Source organism: Staurois parvus, unplaced genomic scaffold (genome assembly GCF_062004578.1).
Source record: "Staurois parvus isolate SC_StPar_1 unplaced genomic scaffold, SC_StPar_1.0 ptg000105l, whole genome shotgun sequence".
Classification (NCBI taxonomy): domain Eukaryota; kingdom Metazoa; phylum Chordata; class Amphibia; order Anura; family Ranidae; genus Staurois; species Staurois parvus.
In genome coordinates this window covers 4,734,194-4,756,010 of record NW_028317901.1, presented here as the reverse complement: position 1 = coordinate 4,756,010, position 21,817 = coordinate 4,734,194, and the positions used below count along the sequence as shown (strand labels likewise).

At 43.0% G+C, this 21,817-nt stretch overlaps 1 protein-coding gene across 2 annotated transcripts in view; it reads left to right on the top strand.

Annotated features, from left to right (window-relative positions):
- Positions 1-21,817, top strand: part of VPS13C (vacuolar protein sorting 13 homolog C) — a 352,171-nt gene that overhangs the window by 163,036 nt on the left and 167,318 nt on the right. For both annotated transcript variants that reach the window (XM_089671418.1, XM_089671417.1), the window contains 2 exons: positions 14,276-14,577; positions 16,523-16,670. In XM_089671418.1, coding sequence (XP_089527544.1) covers positions 14,276-14,577; positions 16,523-16,670 — 450 coding nt within the window. The remainder of the gene's footprint in view (positions 1-14,275; positions 14,578-16,522; positions 16,671-21,817) is intronic.

Sequence of the window (21,817 nt, the reverse complement as noted above, 5' to 3'; positions counted from 1 at the left end):
AGGGGGGATGAATTACTATAGGGGGGATGAATTACTATATGGGGGATGAATTACTATGGGGGATGAATTACTATATGGGGGATGAATTACTATATGGGGGATGAATTACTATATGGGGGATGAATTACTATGGGGGATGAATTACTATGGGGGATGAATTTCTATATGGGGGATGAATTACTATGGGAGATGAATTACTATGGGAGATGAATTACTATATGGGGGATGAATTACTATATGGGGGATGAATTACTATATGGGGGATGAATTACTATATGGGGGATGAATTACTATATGGGGGATGAATTACTATGGGGGATGAATTACTATATGGGGGATGTATTTTCAGTTTTAAAAATGTGGCTCAGTTGAAAAAAAAGGTTGCCCACCACTGGCCTAGACAGTTGGTGTTAATGGGGAATTCTATAGTCAGAGGGATTTGCTGAATAATTTGTAAACAGAATCACCTCAACCAAATGGCTTGCTGTCTCTCTTATGCCAGGGTGCGGCATGTGGTGGACTGAGTTGATAAATTACTGGGCATGACTCAGCTGTCTTGGTCCATGTTGGGACCAATAAAAGAATTTATGGAAGATGGGGACTCCTTAAGCAACAGTTTTAGAAACTAGGCTGTAAGTTGAAGGGAAGGTCCTTTAAGATTATTTGGAAGTAGTTTAAACAGCAGAAATCAGAAACTCAAGCTTCTCACGGAAGATGCTTTAATTAGAAACTGGAACTTCTGTATTTTTAAATGATTCTTTATTAGAATTTTATGAGAGTTAATTTTCCTCTTGAATGTACGTTTTTGTAATCCTTCTAAAAAATTAGTTCTTCATTGTGTTTGCATACAGTGCATTATAGTAGACAATACCATGTGTGCTTGTATGTGAGCGAAGTGCAGCTAATTTGTTATGTCATCATTTATAGTGTGTTCGTGGGCTTCTTTTTCCAGAACAGTGCACTGAGCTTGCTTCACCTATCTTCCGCACTGATTCATCCTTTTGTTTGAAGATGGGCGCTGTTTAGCGAAGATATCCGCTTTTTGTTAGTTTGGAAATGTTACCTTTTTATAACATTGCCTCTAAATTAGTCCCAGCTGACACCTGATGCAATAAATGTAAACAATGAAAGATAAGGTTATTAAAACAAAGGCATATAATGCAAATTTTAGTTTGTGCAACATAAATAGAACTATTTATAGAGGAAGCTTTTTTTTTTCTCCATCAAAAATATCTTTTAAAATTAGAATTTTTAAAGATTAATTATCACCATTTTTATTCTGCTGGAACAAAGTACATGTAGTACTTCATCCCATCTTCCTAGCTGCCCTAAATCACTAGCCACCGGACACTGCAGTCAGAAAGGAGATGGCTGGTTTGCTTTATAGCACCTGTCTATGGATCCCAGCTGTTGCTCAAGCCAAGCACTAGAATGAGGGATGTAGAAGTAGGTAAGTCTGATACACATCACCTTTCTCATTCTGTGGCCCACTTAGTTCTGGGAGCTAAAGACAGGCGCTCTCTATCAAAACAGCCGTCGTCTATCTAGTATTATGTCGAGTGCCCATGCGCCAAGGGGGTATCAGGACTTTAGCTCTAAGAAAATAATGAGTACAGTAAGTCCCTGATTTACGAATGAGTTCCGTTCCGGGAGAACGTTCGTAAATTGGATTCGTTCATAAGTCTGACAAAGTGAGTCTTATACACCTCTGACACAAATATACAATGTAAAGCATAAAAAAACAAACACAAAAATACTGTAAATAAACTATTTTTACTTTTCTAGTTTCCTTAATGGTGATACGGTACAACTGTAAAACTATTTTTGCTTTTACAGTTATCTTAAAATGGTGGTACAGTACAGTACCAAAACTGGCATATAGTAGAAGAGAGTTACTAACTGGAGGAGAAAGGGTAGGTGGGAGATGGTGGCGCTGAAGGATCATCAGCAATAGGCGATGGAGGGCAAGATGGAATGTGGCCCACACCTGATGTTGACGGAGATTAAGGATCATCAACAATAGGAGATGGAGGGCAAGATGGAATTTGGCCCACATCTGATGTTGATGGAGCTGAAGGATCATCAGCAATAGGAAATGGAGGGCAAGATGGAATTTCACTCACACCTTATGTTGATAACGCAAGTTTTTTGATGGATTCAATTCTGTCTACCCTCTGGAAAAAACGATCCAGTGATGTCTGGAACTTCATGAACAAACTGCCGGCAAAGGTTCTTCCAAACCCCATTCATGGTGAAAGCCGAAACCTCACGCCAAGCAAAGTTGATGTTTTCTATGGCCTTGTAGATGTTATAGTCCTTCCAAAATTGTCGCATGGCTGTTCCTGTTTCATCAGTAGCCTTTACTGCTTGACAAAAAGTTTGACGTAAATAATATTTCTTGAAAGTTGCAATAACTCCTTCGTCCATAGGTTGGATGAGCACCGTAGTATTCAGTGGCAGATGCACTACTTTGATGTTGGGATGAAAGTCATCCATGAAATGGGGGTGACCTGGTCCATTGTCAAGCAGCAAAAGAATGTTGAATGGGATATCTTTCTCCAAACAATATTTCTCTATCTCTGGAAAAAAGTGGTGGAAAAACCAGTCCTGGAAAATGGCCTGTATAACCCAGGCTTTGGAGTTACTCTTCCACACAACAGGTAGAGAGCCCTTGGTTTTTTGCTATGCTTTTGAGGTCTCTTGGGTTCTCTGAATGGTAAACTAAGAGAGGCTTTAGTTTCATATCACCGGAAGCATTGCCACCAGTCTGTCCTTTTGCTGTTTTGAAGCCTGGTATCACCTTTTCCTCTTTACTGATGTAACTTCGTTTTGGCACCCTCTTCCAGTACTGTCCTGTCTCATCGACGTTACCTGTTGGGGTAAATAAGCACCTTCGTCAATAATTTCTCTAAGTGTTGCTGGAAATTCTTGGGCACCTATGGTATCTGCACTTGCAGCCTCACCACTTACTTTTACGTTGGGAAGGTTGGCTCCAGCCTTGAATCTGTTAAACCATCCATGGCTGACAGTAAAATATGCACACTGTTCACCCCGTTGTTTTTTTTTTTTTTTTTCAAGTCTTTAAACATGCTTTTAGCTTTTTCTTGAATAAGCATTAAACTGAGTGGGACTCGACGCTGATGCTGATCCTTCATCCACACACTGAGAAGTTTCTCCATCTCCTTTATCACTTTACCATGCTTTTTGGATATTGTTTACTTCATAGGCACAGCAGACTTCACATGTTCCATGATCTTGGCCTTGTCCTTTAGAATTGTTCCGATGGTTGAACGATTCGTGCTATAAGAACAAGCGATGTCTACCATCTTTTCGCTTCGGTCCAATTTTTCAATTATTTTCACTTTTGTTTCCATGGTTATTGCTTTGCACTTCCTAGCAGTCCCCTCCACATCACCACTGCTTTTCCTCTTGCTTCCAGACACCCTGGGCTCTGTACAGTACACTATCGCATTGTACAGTAAGCACACAGCAGCACAACTGTGACAATGTCCAGCAAACACGTGAGCTACTTCCACGATTTTTCGTATATGTGAAAGTTCGCAACTTGAATGTTCGTAAGTCGGGGACTTACTGTATATAAATTATGAAAACCGGTTGGTATCTGGAATTAAGGAGATTCCCTACTAATTTTCATAAATCAACCAATAATCTGATTTCTTTATTTGTGGTAATTTTGAAGACGAAATAAAAAGCACTAATGTGCAAGAAAAATGTGTGTGTGTATGTATGTATGTATGTATGTATATATATATATATATATAAATAAAATTACTACAAAAGGTATTCAAAATATATTGGTCTGGTATTAATGAAAGAGGGCAAACTGTCTAAAAATTACAGCGTATGAAACTCTCAGTAACTCAGCAAAATATAACAAAGGTGATGCGAATTGACCACGTGATCTCTCTACAACCAGATATTCAAAGCTCGAAGTTTACATTGGCATGAGCTGTTTTATAATCCCATACACAGGACAATCTAATAAGGTTAGAATCTATCTGAGGTCAAGAACAAATGTTACACTGAGTTGTCTACTTTGTCATATATACCCAGATAAACCATTGAGTAGAAGCTGAAATCAGTTTCAGGGATATTTCAAAGAGAATCCTCCCCCCAGACAATTGAAATGAAGACCATTTATACTGTAGTTAAATTTATTTTAAATCAACTCTGATGCTAACCATAACCTGTATCAGACTAAACGGTTTAGCTGGAGATATAAGGTGAGTACAATTTTCCTGAAGAAAAATGAAGGTTATATGTTACCAATATAGATTATATGGTATCATTGATATCAGCTTTAAGTCAGCTCACTTCTGTGTGTGTCTCTGTCTGTCTGTCTGTTCCTTGTCCCCCCCCTCCTTTGGGGGCACAGCTTATCTTGCCTAGTTTTGTCCTCACACTAGGTGTCATATTCTCAAATGAACCCAATTACCTGAAGGGGGCAGTATAGGATAAGGAATAATTTTGGGTTTTTTCTTAAAACCTCCTGTGCCATGTCAAAAGTTGACCTCTACCCTATAGCTTGTTAAAATGCAATATATTTAACAGGTAGATGCTCTTTTGACAGAATTGGTTAGACAAACTGGGACCAGTGTCAATAATATGTTACCTAAGTGATTCTGGGATAACAAAAATTCTATCCATCTTACAGACATTCGCTGAGGTCATTTGTACTGAGATTACTTAATTATCTAACTTCTTCTGTAGCATACAGACATTGTAATATAACGAACTCAAAATAATTATTTATTATCAGGGGTGTGGAAATTTAAAAAAAAAAACTACTTGTCCAAGGGACTAAAATGGGGTTCCAATCTACTTGTCCCTCATGACAATCTACTTGTTCTGATAAAAAAAAATATATTTTTTTTCCCCAGAATAGAAAATATGAAGGGTTGATGTTTCTTATTAAGCAGAGGTGCTTTTAGGAAGGTCTGGGGCTTTTAAAAATGAAAACGGGCTTTTTGGTGACTTAAACTTTTAATGGTATTTTAGTTTTGGCAAATTTTGCAAATTTCCTAGAACTCCCAAACATAAATTTTTTTAAAACATCCCTTGTGACAGCAGTAGGCAGTAACAGGTACTTCTTATGGATCCCTCTTCTGCCCTTAAAAGCATTTGATCACACCAAAATTGGGTAATCAAATGCTTTCCTTTTTATAAAAATGGTGCAGGGGAAACTGATGGTGATGTATGTTCATTGCTTCTTTTTTTTCTATAACAGTGGCGGACAGAGGGGTTCCTGTTCTGAGCTGGCTGGTTGATCTGGTGTCTTGTGGGATGGAACAGCTCGCCAGGGCTTTTCTTTCTCAGGGAATAGGTGCAGAAACTGAACCATACCCTCACCGCACTGCTGCCTAACAGTGGGAGGGTTCTAATGGAGAATTGTTAAATACCATTAGTGCATACTGCAATGGGCAGAGTTCAGGAGTGCACTGTGTACAGGGTTCCGGAGTGCACTGCGTACAGGTTGCAGGGTTCAGGCGTGCGCTGCGTACAGAGTGCAGGGTTCAGGCGTGCGCTGCATACAGAGTGCAGGGTTCAGGCGTGCGCTGCGTACAGAGTGCAGGGTTCAGGCGTGCGCTGCGTACAGAGTGCAGGGTTCAGGCGAGCGCTGCGTACAGAGTGCAGGGTTCAGGCGTGCGCTGCGTACAGAGTGCAGGGTTCAGGCGTGCGCTGCGTACAGAGTGCAGGGTTCAGGCGTGCGCTGCGTACAGAGTGCAGGGTTCAGGCGTGCGCTGCGTACAGAGTGCAGGGTTCAGGCGTGCGCTGCGTACAGAGTGCAGGGTTCAGGCGTGCGCTGCGTACAGAGTGCAGGGTTCAGGCGTGCGCTGCGTACAGAGTGCAGGGTTCAGGCGTGCGCTGCGTACAGAGTGCAGGATTCAGGCGTGCGCTGCGTACAGAGTGCAGGGTTCAGGCGTGCGCTGCGTACAGAGTGCAGGGTTCAGGCGTGCGCTGCGTACAGAGTGCAGGGTTCAGGCGTGCGCTGCGTACAGAGTGCAGGGTTCAGGCGTGCGCTGGGTTCAGGCGTGCGCTGCGTACAGAGTGCAGGGTTCAGGCGTGCGCTGCGTACAGAGTGCAGGGTTCAGGCGTGCGCTGCGTACAGAGTGCAGGGTTCAGGCGTGCGCTGCGTACAGAGTGCAGGGTTCAGGCGTGCGCTGCGTACAGAGTGCAGGGTTCAGGCGTGCGCTGCGTACAGAGTGCAGGGTTCAGGCGTGCGCTGCGTACAGAGTGCAGGGTTCAGGCGTGCGCTGCGTACAGAGTGCAGGGTTCAGGCGTGCGCTGCGTACAGAGTGCAGGGTTCAGGCGTGCGCTGCGTACAGAGTGCAGGGTTCAGGCGTGCGCTGCGTACAGAGTGCAGGGTTCAGGCGTGCGCTGCGTACAGAGTGCAGGGTTCAGGCGTGCGCTGCGTACAGAGTGCAGGGTTCAGGCGTGCGCTGCCTACAGAGTGCAGGCTTCCGGCGTGCGCTGCCTACAGAGTGCAGGCTTCCGGCGTGCGCTGCCTACAGAGTGCAGGCTTCCGGCGTGCGCTGCCTACAGAGTGCAGGCTTCCGGCGTGCGCTGCCTACAGAGTGCAGGCTTCCGGCGTGCGCTGCCTACAGAGTGCAGGCTTCCGGCGTGCGCTGCCTACAGAGTGCAGGCTTCCGGCGTGCGCTGCCTACAGAGTGCAGGCTTCCGGCGTGCGCTGCCTACAGAGTGCAGGCTTCCGGCGTGCGCTGCCTACAGAGTGCAGGCTTCCGGCGTGCGCTGCCTACAGAGTGCAGGCTTCCGGCGTGCGCTGCCTACAGAGTGCAGGCTTCCGGAGTGCGCTGCCTACAGAGTGCAGGCTTCCGGAGTGCGCTGCCTATAGAGTGCAGGCTTCCGGAATGTATATCTCACAGGCCAGTCTACAACACCCCCCCTCCCCCTTCTAGTACTGAGCCCTCCTCCCACCCTCAAATCCTCTCTCCTCCCACCTACAGATTATCAGAGAGAGGGGCTGCTACAGAAGAGCAGCTACAACTTACAGCAGGGGGAATTAGTGCTAAGGAGTGATAGGGGATGACATTGGTGCCAAGGTTATGAGGCATTGGTGCTAAATGGGGGGAGGGGGCAATTTGCTCATTTCTAATGTCGGGGAAAGGGGGAACATTGACGATTAGGGGGGAGAAGAGGAACATCGGGGATAAGTGTGAGAAGAGGGGTACATTTGGAATAAGAGGGGGAGATTTGGGATAAGTGGGGGGAGAGGAGGGACATTGGGAATTAGTGGAGGGAGAGGAGGAACATTGGGGATAAGTGGAAAAGGGGGACATTTGGAATAAGTGTCAGAAAAGGGGGGGCACTGGAGATAAGTGGGGGGGCATTGCAGTTTAGTGGGGGAGAAGGGGAAAATTGGAGATAAGTGGGGGAGAAGGGGACATTTGGGATAGGTGTGGGGGAAGAGGGGGACATTTGGGATAACTGGGGGGAGGAGGGAGGCATTGGAGATAAGTGGTGGGGAGAAGGGGGACATTGGGGGTAAGTGGGAGAGGAGGGGGGGGACATTTGGGATAAGTGAGAGAAGAGGGTGGACACTGGGGATTAGTGGAGGGAGAGGAGGAACATTGGGGATAAGTGGAGGAAAGGGGGGCATTTGACATAAATGGGGTGGGAGAGGTGAGACATTAGGGATTAGGGATAGAAGTCCGTGTACTCAGTGGTGTATTTAGGTTTCGTGCTGCCCTAGGCAACAGGAAAATTGGCTCCCCCCACGGAGAGACCCTGACACCGACCAACACCTCTCTCCCCCACGAAGAGACCCTGAAATTGACCAACAACACCCCACCCAAGAGAGCCTTCCAATACCACCGCCTCCCATACACTGGCAACCCTACCCCGGCACGAGATAAGACACTCACCTTCACGGCTCCATCAAGCAGCCCGCAGCCTCTCTCAGATCCTACCTGGGCACAGTGCTGCGTGTGTCCCTTCTTCCATCCCATCTTTTAAAGGGCGGCACTGCCCCCCTGAAAAATGCTGCTGCCCCCCTGAAAAATGTCACCCTAGGCAAATGCCTTGTTTGTGGTAAATACACCTCTGCGTGTACTGTGTTCTCACTCAGAACGGCAATCGCACTGACGGAAACACCACTTCCCCGCCCTCTCCTCTGCTATCATGTGCAGAGCAGTGAGGGTTTTGTGCTGCTGGACTAGAAGCCAGGCATGTCAATCTGAGACATAGACCTCAATGAATCTTGCAAATTGGTGTCCTGGCCAGTCTTTAGCTCTTAAGCTGCCCCCCAAATTTACAACATGGGAAAGTATGCTGTGAGAACCTGGGAATGTCTGCTGTTTATGCTCCGTGTTCAGAAACCTTGTATACGAATAGAATATATAAAACAAAATGGCTTCCAGCATGTCCATGTTACATTATGTCGATAATAAGTTCAGGCCTTTCAGTTTAATTCCGTGAGTAGCACCCTGTCCAATACCGCAGCTAGTTTTTTTTTTAGGGCACCTAGGAAGATGTTTCAAAGTACCACATTTACTTTGTCCCATCAGAAACTAATGTAAAAAAAAAAGTTATATTTCTTGAGGCTGCATTCACATTCAGGCATTTCAAATCACGGGCGGAATTGCCACGATTTGTAATTGTGCTGCGAAAGTGTGAAAACGTGCGATCGTGTGTTTGGGTGCCGTGTGCTTCAAAGGCATATAAAAACGTAGAGTGTTTTTGCCGCGATTGTGGCCCGTTTTTCTATGCGGCGAACATGCCACGATAGTGCAAATAAAATCGCGAGACACGCTATGCCCAAAATAGGTTCTGCAATTCCATTAACTCTTTAAAGAGACCCTGTTGCCAGACAATGTTCACTAAAATCTTCTGATAAGATTGTATGTGCATTTAACACATTTTATGTATGTTATTTACCTGTAAACACTTTGCTTGAGTCGACATCCCAAAGCCCTGATACCGTTACTGGTTGGTGCCACCTTGGATGTTATGTCAGCTGAGCCAGCAGACTCAGAACTCTAATGACCCTCTAAAGTATTCACCTTGCTCTTTACCACAGTCTATGTAAAATGAAGGGGAGGAGTGAATTAGCTGGATCAGCAGTGACAATAGTTAGAAACACTCACTAGAGGAGAAGGCTATGACGTGCAAGGAGGGAGGCTTGGGATTGATTTATTAAAACTGATGAGTGAAAAACCAATCAGCTTCCAGTTGGTTTTTTTTTTGTTTGTTTTTTTTTTGGTCAAAGCTTAACTGAACAAGCTGAAGTTAGAAGCTGATTGGCTACCATGCAAAGCTGCACCAGATTTTGCACTTTCCAGATTTAGTAAATCACCCTCTTTATGGAGTAGTCAAATTTTCTAGCCAGTTTACAGGCACATACCATATGAATAAAATATTCAATAAAGGAAAGTGCTGCAGGCAACTATTTAAAATACTTGATTTTTCTGTACTTTTTACTTCAGTATTTAAACTGTTGACTCCGACAGTACACAAATATGCGGCCTCTCGGCGGCTGGGCCTTGGCGCCAGGCAGCCGCATATTTGCGTACCAAAAGTAAAAAAACAAACAACAGAGCGTGCTTCCGGCACATTTACCAACACCTTACAGAAAGATCTCAATCACTACTTGCGTTCGGGATCTTTCCGATCATGTGACCTGTGTGATAGCCCATCAGAGAGGTCACATGACCCTAAACACCACCCTGCCTCCCAATGTCTCAAACCCCTTAAAGGGCTGGGAGGCACCAGCATCGACGGGTAAAGTTGGTGCCAGGGTCTCTTTGAATGTATCTAAGTTATTGTTACATGTGCTTTTTGTTACATATTGCTCCTGTTCTTATTACTGGAAGCCACCATTTTGTTGAAGCACCGTCCAGTCACTTCCTTCCTCAAGAACTCTCCCCCTCTCTTTGGTCTGAAAAACGACATGTTACTTTCTTCAAATAAAATGTGTACATTTCCAGTCTTGATTGTGTGTCTTGACTCATAGATAAAGGAAGGCTGATGGGAGCTTTTAAAGTGTTGAGGGAGAAAAGGTATGACACTGTCCTTACAAGTTTAATTCTTTTGCGCCTCCCTGGCAGCAGGGTTTGTCCTGTCACCTCTCTTGCTTTACTTTTCTCCCTCCCTAATCTGTGTTCATTTACCACAGTCTGTGTCATGCCTGTTGCTTTCTTCCCCCTTCAGCAACAGTAAATCCTAAAACTGTCAGCTGATCATCATCTAGTCGCTCTAATTTTAAGTACAGTGCTGAGAATAGACAGCAACTGAGCATGTGCAGAGCAAGGTGAGATATTGCATTAATAGGGAGGGTAAAGCTGGTTTGTTATATAAATCCTGTATAATAATAAAAATTAAAAAAACAAAAACAAAAAAAAAATATTATACTCCATATACCCCCTGCCGAGTGCCCCCATAGTAAGCTGCTTGCTCTGGAGGCACTCTTGCATGCTCACTCCCATACCCTACTTTGTGTGTCCATAAAACACACAGAAATTGGCTTGGGTCTGCCCCCCTCCTTGTCATCGGCTCTGATTGACAGTAATGGGAGACAATGGTTCTTGCTGCTATATCTGAGCCAATGAGGAGTGAGAGAACCTTCACATCACCGAATCAAAGTAGAGCTTGTGAGTTCTGCCCATCGGTTATGTGACCTTTGCACACAATTGCAAATGATAGCACTGGCCATACATCGAAATTCGAAATTCGGCCAGTTCAGCAGGGACCAGCTAAGATTTGATCCATGTACGTATGAGCAAGTTGATTGTACCCAAGCTGATCCATCAACCGACTTGGGTGCAACCAGCCTGATGGATTTTTTTACATTCAATCACTACCAGTGGCTATAGCTGCTAGCAGTAACCATTGTGTTCTGCCCGCTGGGAAGGTGTCCACCTCCCCCAGGCTGCAAAACACAGTAGTGCCACAGTCAGTGTTAATAGGGGAATCAGGCGATTTTTTTTTTTTTCTCTATCCTTCTACCCGTGGTGGAAGGAAAGAAAATCAAGAAATCTATGAGCTTCTTAAGTCTGCGTTAGATTTTTTGACTTGTTGTCCACTGTTCCACTATTTAACTTCTGGAGGAGGAAATGCGGCACCATATTCTTCCTATGTCATGCTTTTTTTTGTATGTGAGCCTCGGGCATACTTATAACCCTTGACTTGTAGAAATATTTGAAATGGGAAGACAGAATGCTTGCAATATATTTGTCCCGTAGACATGCCTCAGGCCTATATGAAATGTTTAAATCTAGCTTGAATGTAGAGAAATTATTCTATTTCCAAAAAGGCTTAAAATAATGGAAAACAACTCCAGAAGACATGGAACTGGGTAGACTGCACAGTTCGGGTATGCCAGAGAATTGATGGTTTTTATTTTACAAAGCTTATCTGATGTATAGTAATTTGTCAGATTTGGCTTTTTGTTTCTCCGCCTTTTTGTGTCATATCAATACAAACAAAAGAAACATGAGAATGCCTAAGCATTTGTAATTGCTACAATTTTCTGAGCTAAGTGGTGCATTATCTGACAGAAATGCGGGGGTGCCAATATTTTTGGCCATGACTGTACATACAGTATTTAAATTGAAAAAGCAGATTTGTTATTCCTCACAGGTCTTTTACAATAATCTTAGAATGTTACAGTTCATTTCCTGAAAGATGTTTTGAAGAGGATTAGTAAATAAGATTGAAGATGGGTATACAAACTTGTGAGAATGTATGCATATAGTAAGAGAAAAAGAGAAAACGTGCATAGAAAAACAAACTGAGATTGAATGCCATGTCTTAGTAAAACATTTTATTGTTTTCATTATTTTCTTGTTTCAAAACATTAAATGTTATGAAAGCATTTGGAAGTTATGAGATTTATTGAATTCTGACTCATTCGGGTTTTTTTTTTTTTAAATTCTTGCAGTTCAGCTTTAAAGTGGTTATAAAACCTTAAACTTTTTTGCTTGAGCCTGCATTCAGTCCATAGCTGTGCATGTCTGCAGCTCTTCTCTCCTCTCACTTCCTTGGCTCACTTGGCTTTGCTAAGGCAGCAGGAGCTATTCGCTCCCGTTGCTGTGAATCAAAGCCAGTGATGAGCGGGTGGGGCTGAGTCCTGCTATCTGTGCGAGCTGGACAAGTGCCCCCATAGAAAGTGGATTTTTATGGAGCACTTGGTGGAGGGAAGGAGCACCAGAGGGGGACCCAAGAAGAGGAGGTTTGGGGCCACTCTGTGCAGTTCCACTACACAGAGCAGGTAAGTATGAACCTGTTTGTAAATGCTTTTTTTTTTTTAAAAAGAAATAACAATCAGGTTACATATTTTGTAGGGTTGAAAATAGACAACGGTCCATCCAGCTGTGTGTGTGTGTGACCTTTATTCTCTAACAATGCCCATAGCCCTGTATATTCTGCTTCCTGAAGAAGATATCTAAACTTTTTTGGAAATTGTTGACAATCTATTTAATACCAGTTCCTGAGTGAGTTCCACATTTTAAAGGATAAGTACACCTTTAGTAACATGTTGCGTGTTACAGTTGTACTTCGGGTGTAACTTGTTACTAATGCAGCAGCCACGCTCACCCCAGATTCCCCCAATGTGACAGCAGGTGGGGGATCCTCTCCCCACACCCACTGTCACAATTTAAAACTAGATCTGTGAATGAACAAATTACAGGTCCCAACTGCCACCACCATAGATGGCTTTTAGTTATCAAACAACTGCAAGGACGCTGGTGGGCACCCTTGAGCACCTTTCATATGTGTGTACGTTGTAATCATATCTTCTCTTAAGTGTCCCTTTTCCAGTTTGAATAACTGTTACCTATTTAATTGAACCTCATAAATGAGGTCCTCCATCCTCTTAAGAAAAACCTAAACATTTTAATATGATGATATAGGTGTCACACTACCCTCCACATTCTCTATCCTTAACAGAAAATTTTCTGGTGGTGTCAGAGCTGTCATCCCCCACCATTGTCAGTCTCAACTCATACCCCTTTATTGCTGAGTGGGTCACAGAGTTGGATTGGATCATGTGCCTCAAACCTCTGACTGCTGAAGCACATAATAAAACATAACAGTCCACGGTGACTTGGACTGCTCAGACAGTCTTCAGAAGCTCCAAAGTGATCTGCAATATCTTGGCCACGTAATTCTTGCAGCACTGCTGCTGACTGGCTGTGGATGAGATGGGGAGGGGGGGGGTACTTCTTCCCCTTGCCCTCCACCCATTCCCCCTTTCCCCTATAAGTTCCATATCCTTCAGTTTATTCATGCCCCCTATATCTTTTCCTTCTATTTATCTAATGATTACCCTACATACCTGATATACCGTCACCTTCCCTCTCTTACTCTTTATGCTATATCGCTTCTCCAGTACAGATATTTAATAGAAACAAAAGTCAACAATACGCATTTCATACAGGAAATAAGTATTCTCTTCAACAACCACCCCATTCTCTCCCTAACCTCTCACTCATATCCCATTTATAACATCAATTGACTACTTGTGTGGTTGATCTATTGTAACAAATGACAACACTATTGTTATCAAAGATGTTTAGTGACCCTTGAGAACCCTGATAAAAACAAGTAAAATAAGATTATGCAAAACAGTAATATTAGGAAATGCTCAAGATAGTCTTTCAAACAAGACATTGACTTTTGTTGTTTATGGCCATTTAGCACGGAAATCAGTTTATATGCCTTACAGCCTTCAAGGTTTCAGAAATGAGGTCTCAAATGTATCCATTATAGAAAGTGATCGTAATGAAAGTCATTCTGTATGCTTTAAATAACATAGGCACTGTTTTATGAATAGTGGAATATTAATGCACTTATTGTAGTCTGTCGAGCAAAGGAAATGACTGCTAGTTCATTTTTTTTCTGAATAATATTATTTTCCAGATAATATCTTTTGATAAGCTTTAAATTATAAAGTGATTATGGCGGTAAGGAGATTTACTAGGCCCTCTCCGGTGTAATCTGCTGTGAAAGAGTACAAATTGGTGTTAAAATATACAAAAGCTTTTATAGAGAGAGACACTGCACTCCTGTCTGTTGCTGTATTGCAAACATATGGGATAGCAACTGATGGAGTTAGCTTTAGCAAAAAAGACTGGGGATATGCCATTCCTAATGAAGATTTGCCCACTGTAACTGTATATGATGAGTGGTGATATGCATATTGCTGTTTTTAGTGATGTATGTAAAATTCATGTGCAGTCTCCCATGTCGCATCTTGGATTCAAATTGATGTGTCCTTTTTTTACTTTTTTGACAGAGATTCCTAAATAACTTTCAGGCCGCAAAAGAGAGGTTGAGTGCTGCCACAGCACAAGCAGCACACCGTGCGGCCACCAGTGTGAAGGACCTGGCAGAGAGAAGTTTTCGGCTGCTAATGGATATTCATCTTAAAGCTCCAGTGATAGTTATCCCTCAGTCTTCTGTGTCCAATAATGCCTTAGTGGCAGATCTGGGGTTAATCAAAATACAGAATCAATTTAGACTGATATCTTCAGATCAAGAGCTTGCACCTGTTGTAGATTGCATGACCATCAGCTTAACTGAGTTCAAGTTATCCAGGTAAGTGCATCGTTTAGAAGAAAAGTGCAGTTCATTTTTAAAAATCTCTTAGCTACAACCATGCCAAACTCTCCTTTTAAGATAAGTTAAACCTCATGTTGACTACTTCTATCACTGGGAGTTTTCTTTAGCAAGAAAATTCCCCCGAAACTTTCAGTTCTGCCCAACAGTACAGGAGTGTGAAATCAATTGTAGGCATCACACTACCCCAATGGATTGTAATGCAGAAAAAAAACTTTTGGGTTATCTAGTCTAAGGAGCATGACTCCTAAGTAGTTTAAGGTTTTGCTTATGTTTTACACTTTATTGCTCAACAAAGATGAAATGAGCTCTTTTGGCCCTATTCTTCCTGTGGGTCAGAGTGCACTTAGTTCTGCACTCCTGTGATCCATATTCAGCCAACAGTGGGCTAAAATTTTCTGTCTGCTGACGTTAATCTGCTGATCCAAGCTCTTGTGCCCGTGCAAAATGCGGCCCGCGCGGCCTCATATATGTGAATGTTAATCTTTGATTCTATATAACATATCTACGAACTGATTCTTTACAGAAAACAAATGATTATTTAAGGCCTCAAATTTAAAAACTGAAGTACTACCTTAAACAGGTAATAAATTGCACCTAGCAGAAGAATACCCAACTCCCAGTGCTGCAGTGCCTTTCCAGATGGGTGTCAAGTATCTAAGGACCTGGAGAGGACCTGGAGAGTGCTTCCACATATGCTTCAGGTGCTCGGGGATGCCGCTGATTCTACCTCCATTGAACACCACTACAGCGTTGTAGCAATCTGCATAGCAGTGAGCATCTTGCCCACTTTGCAGACACAGTTGTACTTTCCAGCATAGGCTGCACTGACACAGCCGCACCTCCATGAACAACACACTGCCAAAAGGGCACCTCCATTGAGAGAACGCAGTCTAAGAATTACAACCACGTATGAAGACTTCCACGCAAAAAACGCCAATGTAGGCCACAGAGCTATTTTAGAGTCTAATCTTCAGAAATCACAACAGGCAAGCTCTAAATGTCTTTAGGGCTTTTAGCGACACAACCCTTCCTGCCCCAGGTGGATCACTGCCATGGTCCTGTAGAGCACCTTGCCAGTGACAATACCATGTACCCTAGTGAGCGCTGCCCCCAAATCCAGTGCTGCCTGACAAGAATACAGGCTATCCCTGATCTTCTGCAACAAGGTTTGGGGCTGTAGGGGACCGATCCAGATAAAACCATTACCATCCCCAGCAGTGGTATATGGATCCATAGGCTAACTCTATATCCTGTGATGTATGATTAAGAAACTAGAAACATTGACTTTTGCAATGTATTTTTTTTTTTTTTTTTTTTTGGATACCCTTGATTTTGTTTTATTCTTGTCACTGTTAATAGTGGAGTCCAAATGAGCTTTCCTATTCTTATCACTGGCAATTCTCTCTTTCCTAATTTATGGACCAGTCAGGGAAACCTCTTTATCTCAATCATGTATCAGTAAGATCACATTCCTTGTCACATAACAAATCTGTAGAACAATTTCTACGTGCTCTGATAAATTCCTCAACTGGTAATGCGCAGGTGGTGTGGAGTGGATAGCAGCTTGTGGTATAAAGTGTGGTATTGCCAGAACAAGACTTCCGATAGGTGGATGAAAAAATTGTACCTGTTGTGATGTTACCATGTAAAGTAATATCTAAAAAATGGATTGTCAGGATGACTTTCCCAGGTAAATTTAAGCTTAAGGCAGGGCAGGAAGCCAAGCAGTGTCTTATGTGTTGTCCCTTTAGGTAACCCATAGTATTGGAAATCCTTTTTCATGTATTAAATGTTTATAGAACAAAGGTTGTGTATATATAAAAACCAGATAACTGTTTAAATGCTTTTGAACTTAAGGGAAATCATAACTTTTAGAATCAATGTTTTTTTTTTATTTTATTTTTTTTCTGCTTCTCTGCAGAACAGTGTTGAGCAGCACTCCATCTCAGTCTGATATACAGTTGCTCTATCCTATCAACCTGAGTTTAGCAGTTAATCGAAATCTTGCAGCATCATGGTACCATCAAATTCCTGTCTTAGAAGTGAAAGGTCACCTTAATTCCATGGATGTGAGTGTTCATTTAAATATGGAGTATTTTGTCACAAATAGTTTTGGCTGATGTTTGGAATATTTACATGTGTGTTGTGTGTACACATATTCAACTGCATTAATGTGCATTATGGTACAAGGTCAAAAGAAATTCTGAGGCTTATGGGTTATACTGCCACCTACAGGAGAATTGGGCATTGGCATTAAATTGTTAGTCGGCCAGTATAACTCGTTTCCTCACCCATCGTTCTTTGGATTCTTGCTAGTGTCCTAGGAGAATGGACATCCTTTCTCCTCAGAGAAAAACAAAACTATTGTTCCTTTTTTATCAAGACATTTTTCTTTTGATCAATATTTGTTGACTGCAGACCCAAGAGAGCTTATTTTGAAGTTTTCTGGATTGACTAATCCTTGGCACTGACTTAAAGGCTAAACCTGGACCCCACCATGATGAAGATGCTGAACTTGCCTGTAATATGACCTTTCGGCACTAGCCTCTGCTTGTTGGCACTCTCCAGACACCCTCTGTGCTGTGTTAGTTAGCCGCAGAATGCTTTACAGGTCCAGGGCCATGGTACACCCATCTGGTATAATCCTGTCCCAGAAGACTCCTTTGGAGTATGCCCTCCAAAGGGTCAAAGACTGGAATTTGACTTTCCCACTGCTTTGGCAACTTCAGGTACTTTGCTGCAGTTTCTGTCAGTCACGGGTTTCTGTCCAGACCACCGTTGCAGTAAGCAATGAGGGCTTTGCCCCTCTTTTCTGTGGAGCCTGGCATGTGTACTGCTTCCTAGTTTTATCTCTTACAGGGATTAATATCTTGTAAACTCCTAATTACCACAGGCACCCTGGGAGGCTGATGCTGCACACACCTGAAAGTCTACTGTTGGTCACGTGTTATTTACCTGTTAGTTTGACACTTTGGTGTCATTGTATGTGGGCGCAAGCACTTTGTGGAACATAGCTGTGAAATTTTTTCATTCAGGTATGGGAGTTCCATATGAAATATACCCAGCCAGCCATTTCTTTCCTCCATCTGGAAGATTTTCTGGTTTCTGTGGACATAGTTTGCCTTTTTGCATGTCCTTATCTTTCCAGGACATCAACACTACTCGCCTTTGCTGTGGGCATGCAGCACTAACAATTCATTGCTCTTCAATTTAGCGTGTCCACTGCACCTCAAGTTTTCAAAAAGGTGCTAGCCCTGCTACACTTGCAGGGCATACCCATAACAGAGTATCTGGACAGCCTTCTACTGAAAGGCACAGGCCTTATCAGTCAATATCCAACAAACACTTCAAACTCTCAAGAGGTTTGGTTGAATACTGAACATCCAGAAGAGAGCACTGGTACCGATCCGCTTGGAGTAAGTACGTCTCTTACTAGATATTGCTTAGTTTAGGAATTTACCTCCATGAGACAGACTCCTGGCTGTCTGTTCCCATAGCAAACTCTGCTTGTGACGTGGGAGTTCTGGGATTGATGGTGGCCTCTTTTGAGTCAGTCCCCTTCACCCAATTCCAGCAATCACCATTGCAACTCAACATTCTGTCTTAGTAGTACAAGAAGGCACATACTCTGAACAATCATGGACACCTGGCACCCAAGACCAAGTTATCCCTGGCCTGGACAATCACAAATTCAGCCTTGGTGTTGGGTAAATCCTCCTCTCCATCTCTCTGAAAGAATCTCATGATGGATGTCAGCCTGAAGATTGCCTCACTCTTTCGTGATTCCTCAGGGTCCACCATCTCTGGGTGGCGTAGGCAGATGTCTAAAGACTTGAGAACAAGTTCACACCTTTTCCTGTCAAGGCACCTTCCACTAGATCAGGATATTCTTCTTGAGCATTTCAGCTGTTTCTCAGATTTTCTGTTAATGCATTTGCCAAATTTTACTAGGTAGATGTTCAGGCCTCAGCTGATGCAGGGGCCTTCAGGCAACTCTTTGAGCTGCAATTAGCCCCCAGTTTAGCTCTTTTTTTTGTGGGCTTGTTAATGTTTTGTTTGCTTTATTGCCCTCCCCTCAGTTGAATTGCTTTTGGACATCCCATGTACTGTATCTCTGTGTCTATTAACAATGTTTTAAGAAAACAGGATTTTTTACTTACCCTAGAATTGTTTTCTTGGTGTTTAAGGTACACAGGTCCCACCCTTCTGTCCAATGATCACTACTGCTTTTGCATGAAACTTGAGCATGACAGGAGTGAGAGGGGTTTTACTGGCTAGCTGACATTTCTGGGTTGAACTTTGTTTGCTTTGGGCACTGGATTCTGCGTTTGACACTCTGCTTGGCATGTGGTACAACAAATGTAGGAAGCCGGAGGGTGCTATACAAGTTCAGAGCTATTGTCCATTTCCATGGCACCCGGACCCTGAAGATGTCTTTGAGGGTATGTCCACCGTGAGGTTCAAAGCCTGGGTCATGAACAGGCTCAGCGTTATGAAAATGGTAAGACAAGGTTTCCCTGTACCTTTGGCTATACTGGTTTACTTGTTATGTTTGTCTTGATGGATCTGTAGTATAAACTACATTGCGTTCTTATCCTATGAGACTCACCACAGTGCTATGATTACATGCGGTTTTGAAGGCACAGGTTACAGGATGATCTACTCACGGGATGTTTTTTTTACCCAATTTTAAGGCTAAATTCACATGGATGTCTAAATTTCAGACTTTCGCTGTGTTTAGAATGTGTTTTTTGTTTTTAATTAAGCAGCTGGACTCACACAATGCAAAGTAACCATGTTATTCATACATAAAGATTAGCAACGTTTAGTTGCAGACAGTTTAGCTGTGTTTAGAACAAGGAAAGTGCTCTGTCCATCTATTTTCAGGTAAACACACATTACATTTAGCTGCAGATAGCTGCAGTGTGTTTTGCAGCAGAAAATGACACGCTTCCCCTTCTCTTTCTGAAATGTCGGTATTCCTTCTCATGGTGGTTTACATGCACCCTAATGTTGATATCCATTATTTTCAGACGTGATCTAACAATAGTTAGTAGCCTGTCAAAGGTAGACACTGACATTTTGGTAAGATTGTAAAATTTATTAGGATGGGTTCTGATTTCCTTCTACTTCAGGACAAAATATCCCCTAGTTAAATGCTGGGTAGTTAGGGGATACACTTAATTTGCCTATCTCTCTGCCTTTCTCTCTGCCTTGGTGTGGGAAAGGTGCGCTCTATGCATGTTTCCCCCACTGCAGATAACTGCGCCACCCTTGCAATCTGCTTTCGGGTGTCAATTAATTGTTAATGGCACTCCAAACACAGAATATAGGGCAGTGCATTTGCGGGCACCGAATTGCAGTACTATGCAGTTTACTGAGGTGCGTTTTTAAAAATAGTGCTGTGTGTGTAAACCAGCCCTCAGTTTTCTCCTCTCAAGCAGGCACACATTGGTAAGCACCAGCTTTGCTGTGTACTCCATTTCAATTACTCAGCTCTATATCCTTGCCTAGAAAACTACCAACAAGTGGAAGAGGAGGTGTCTGGGGTATAACATGAGAAAAAAATGCCTGAAAACACTGCCACACCTAAACGCTGCTAAACTCCCCTACAAACTATAACTATCTGCAGGAAACCTTTAATCTTTTTCAAGTGCAGATTACTGGCCTTTAGTTGCTGCCAGATTCAAACGTCTGTGTAAACGTAGCCTAATTGTTTCCCTTTTTTTCCTTGTACCAATATTATAGCATTTACTTATTTAGAATTGTTGGTCTGTTCTTCCACCTCACTACCAGAAGTTTCTCTATATGACTCCTAACTGTACATTTGTAACCACAATTTTCTGCTGACGACACAAGTTCATCATTTGTCATCTCACACACTGAAGCCTCCTCAGTCCACATCTATTCTATGAATAGGAGAAGATCCTCACTTTGCAATGATGGATTGGGAACAGGAGGACATGGGACAGAAAGTGGAGTTTCTGCTGCAGGCCAGGAAAGTTCAAGTTCCTCTCAGGTTGCTAGCTGTTCAATTGTTTCGGAGCAAGATCTCACAATGACAAAACTCCAGGCCCTTGATTCAGACTCCCTCACTAACCTACGACATGCAGCCTGTCTGACTAAACCAGCTTTCTCTGCCACAATATCTGATTTATTCCAAAGGCTATCACCACTTATGAAATTTGCGCGGGCCATTAGTCATAAAAGCCATAGTCATATTAGTCCTGCATCTCCTCCCCCTAACTATTTTCATGGACTACAACCTGAATTGCCTAGTGCACTTACTGCAGCAGAAGGCAAGAGGAGTTCAGACATGTTAGCGGAGACTGCTGAAGATTTTTCACCACAAAACTTTTGTGAAGTCACTACAGATTCTTGCCAAATGCTATCTACTGTGGTCTCATTGATTGAGGCAGTGCTTACTAGTCTCTGGATAGTTAAACTTAGTGCTGCATAGTGACACCCCCCCCCCCCCATTATTCCTATGGGCACAATAAACAGGATCTTTCTTAGAAAGCCTTTTCCTACTTTTGATCATGTCAACTGGGTCTTATACAATGAATGCTCCCTTCTGTCAATTTTGACACCTTTTATCCTATGGAAGAATTTCACAAGAAGAGGTCTGTTTACACTGTGGACCCAACCATTCTTGCACTAGGTTATAAATTTATTAATTCTATTCATGGTAGACCCCTCCTTCAGTTGATAGGTGTTTGGAAACTCATTTGAAGTCCTCCTTTGTTCTAGCAGGTTTCGGCCTACAATCTGCCATTTCCACCTTTTAAAGCTGTAGTAAACTTGAGGGGGAAAAATGAAACCCTCCCTGCGGGGCGGCACAGTGGCTTAGTGGTTAGCACATCTGCTTTGCAGTAAATGGGTCATGGGTCCTATTCTCGACCATGGCACCTCCTGCATGGAGTTTGCATGTTCTCCCTGTGCTTGCGTGGGTTTCCTCCGGGTGTTCCGGTTTCCTCTGACATTCCAAAGACATGCTGGTAGGTTAATTGGATCCTGTCCAAATTGGCCCTAACATGTGTATGTATGAATGTGAGTTAGGGACCTTAGATTGTACACCCCTGGAGGGTTAGGGACTGATGTGAATGTTCAATATATATGTGTAAAGCGCTGCGTAAACTGACGGCGCTATATAAGTACCTGAAATAAATAAAAATAAAATGTTATAATGTGGTAGTATGCAACGCATGCTAGCACA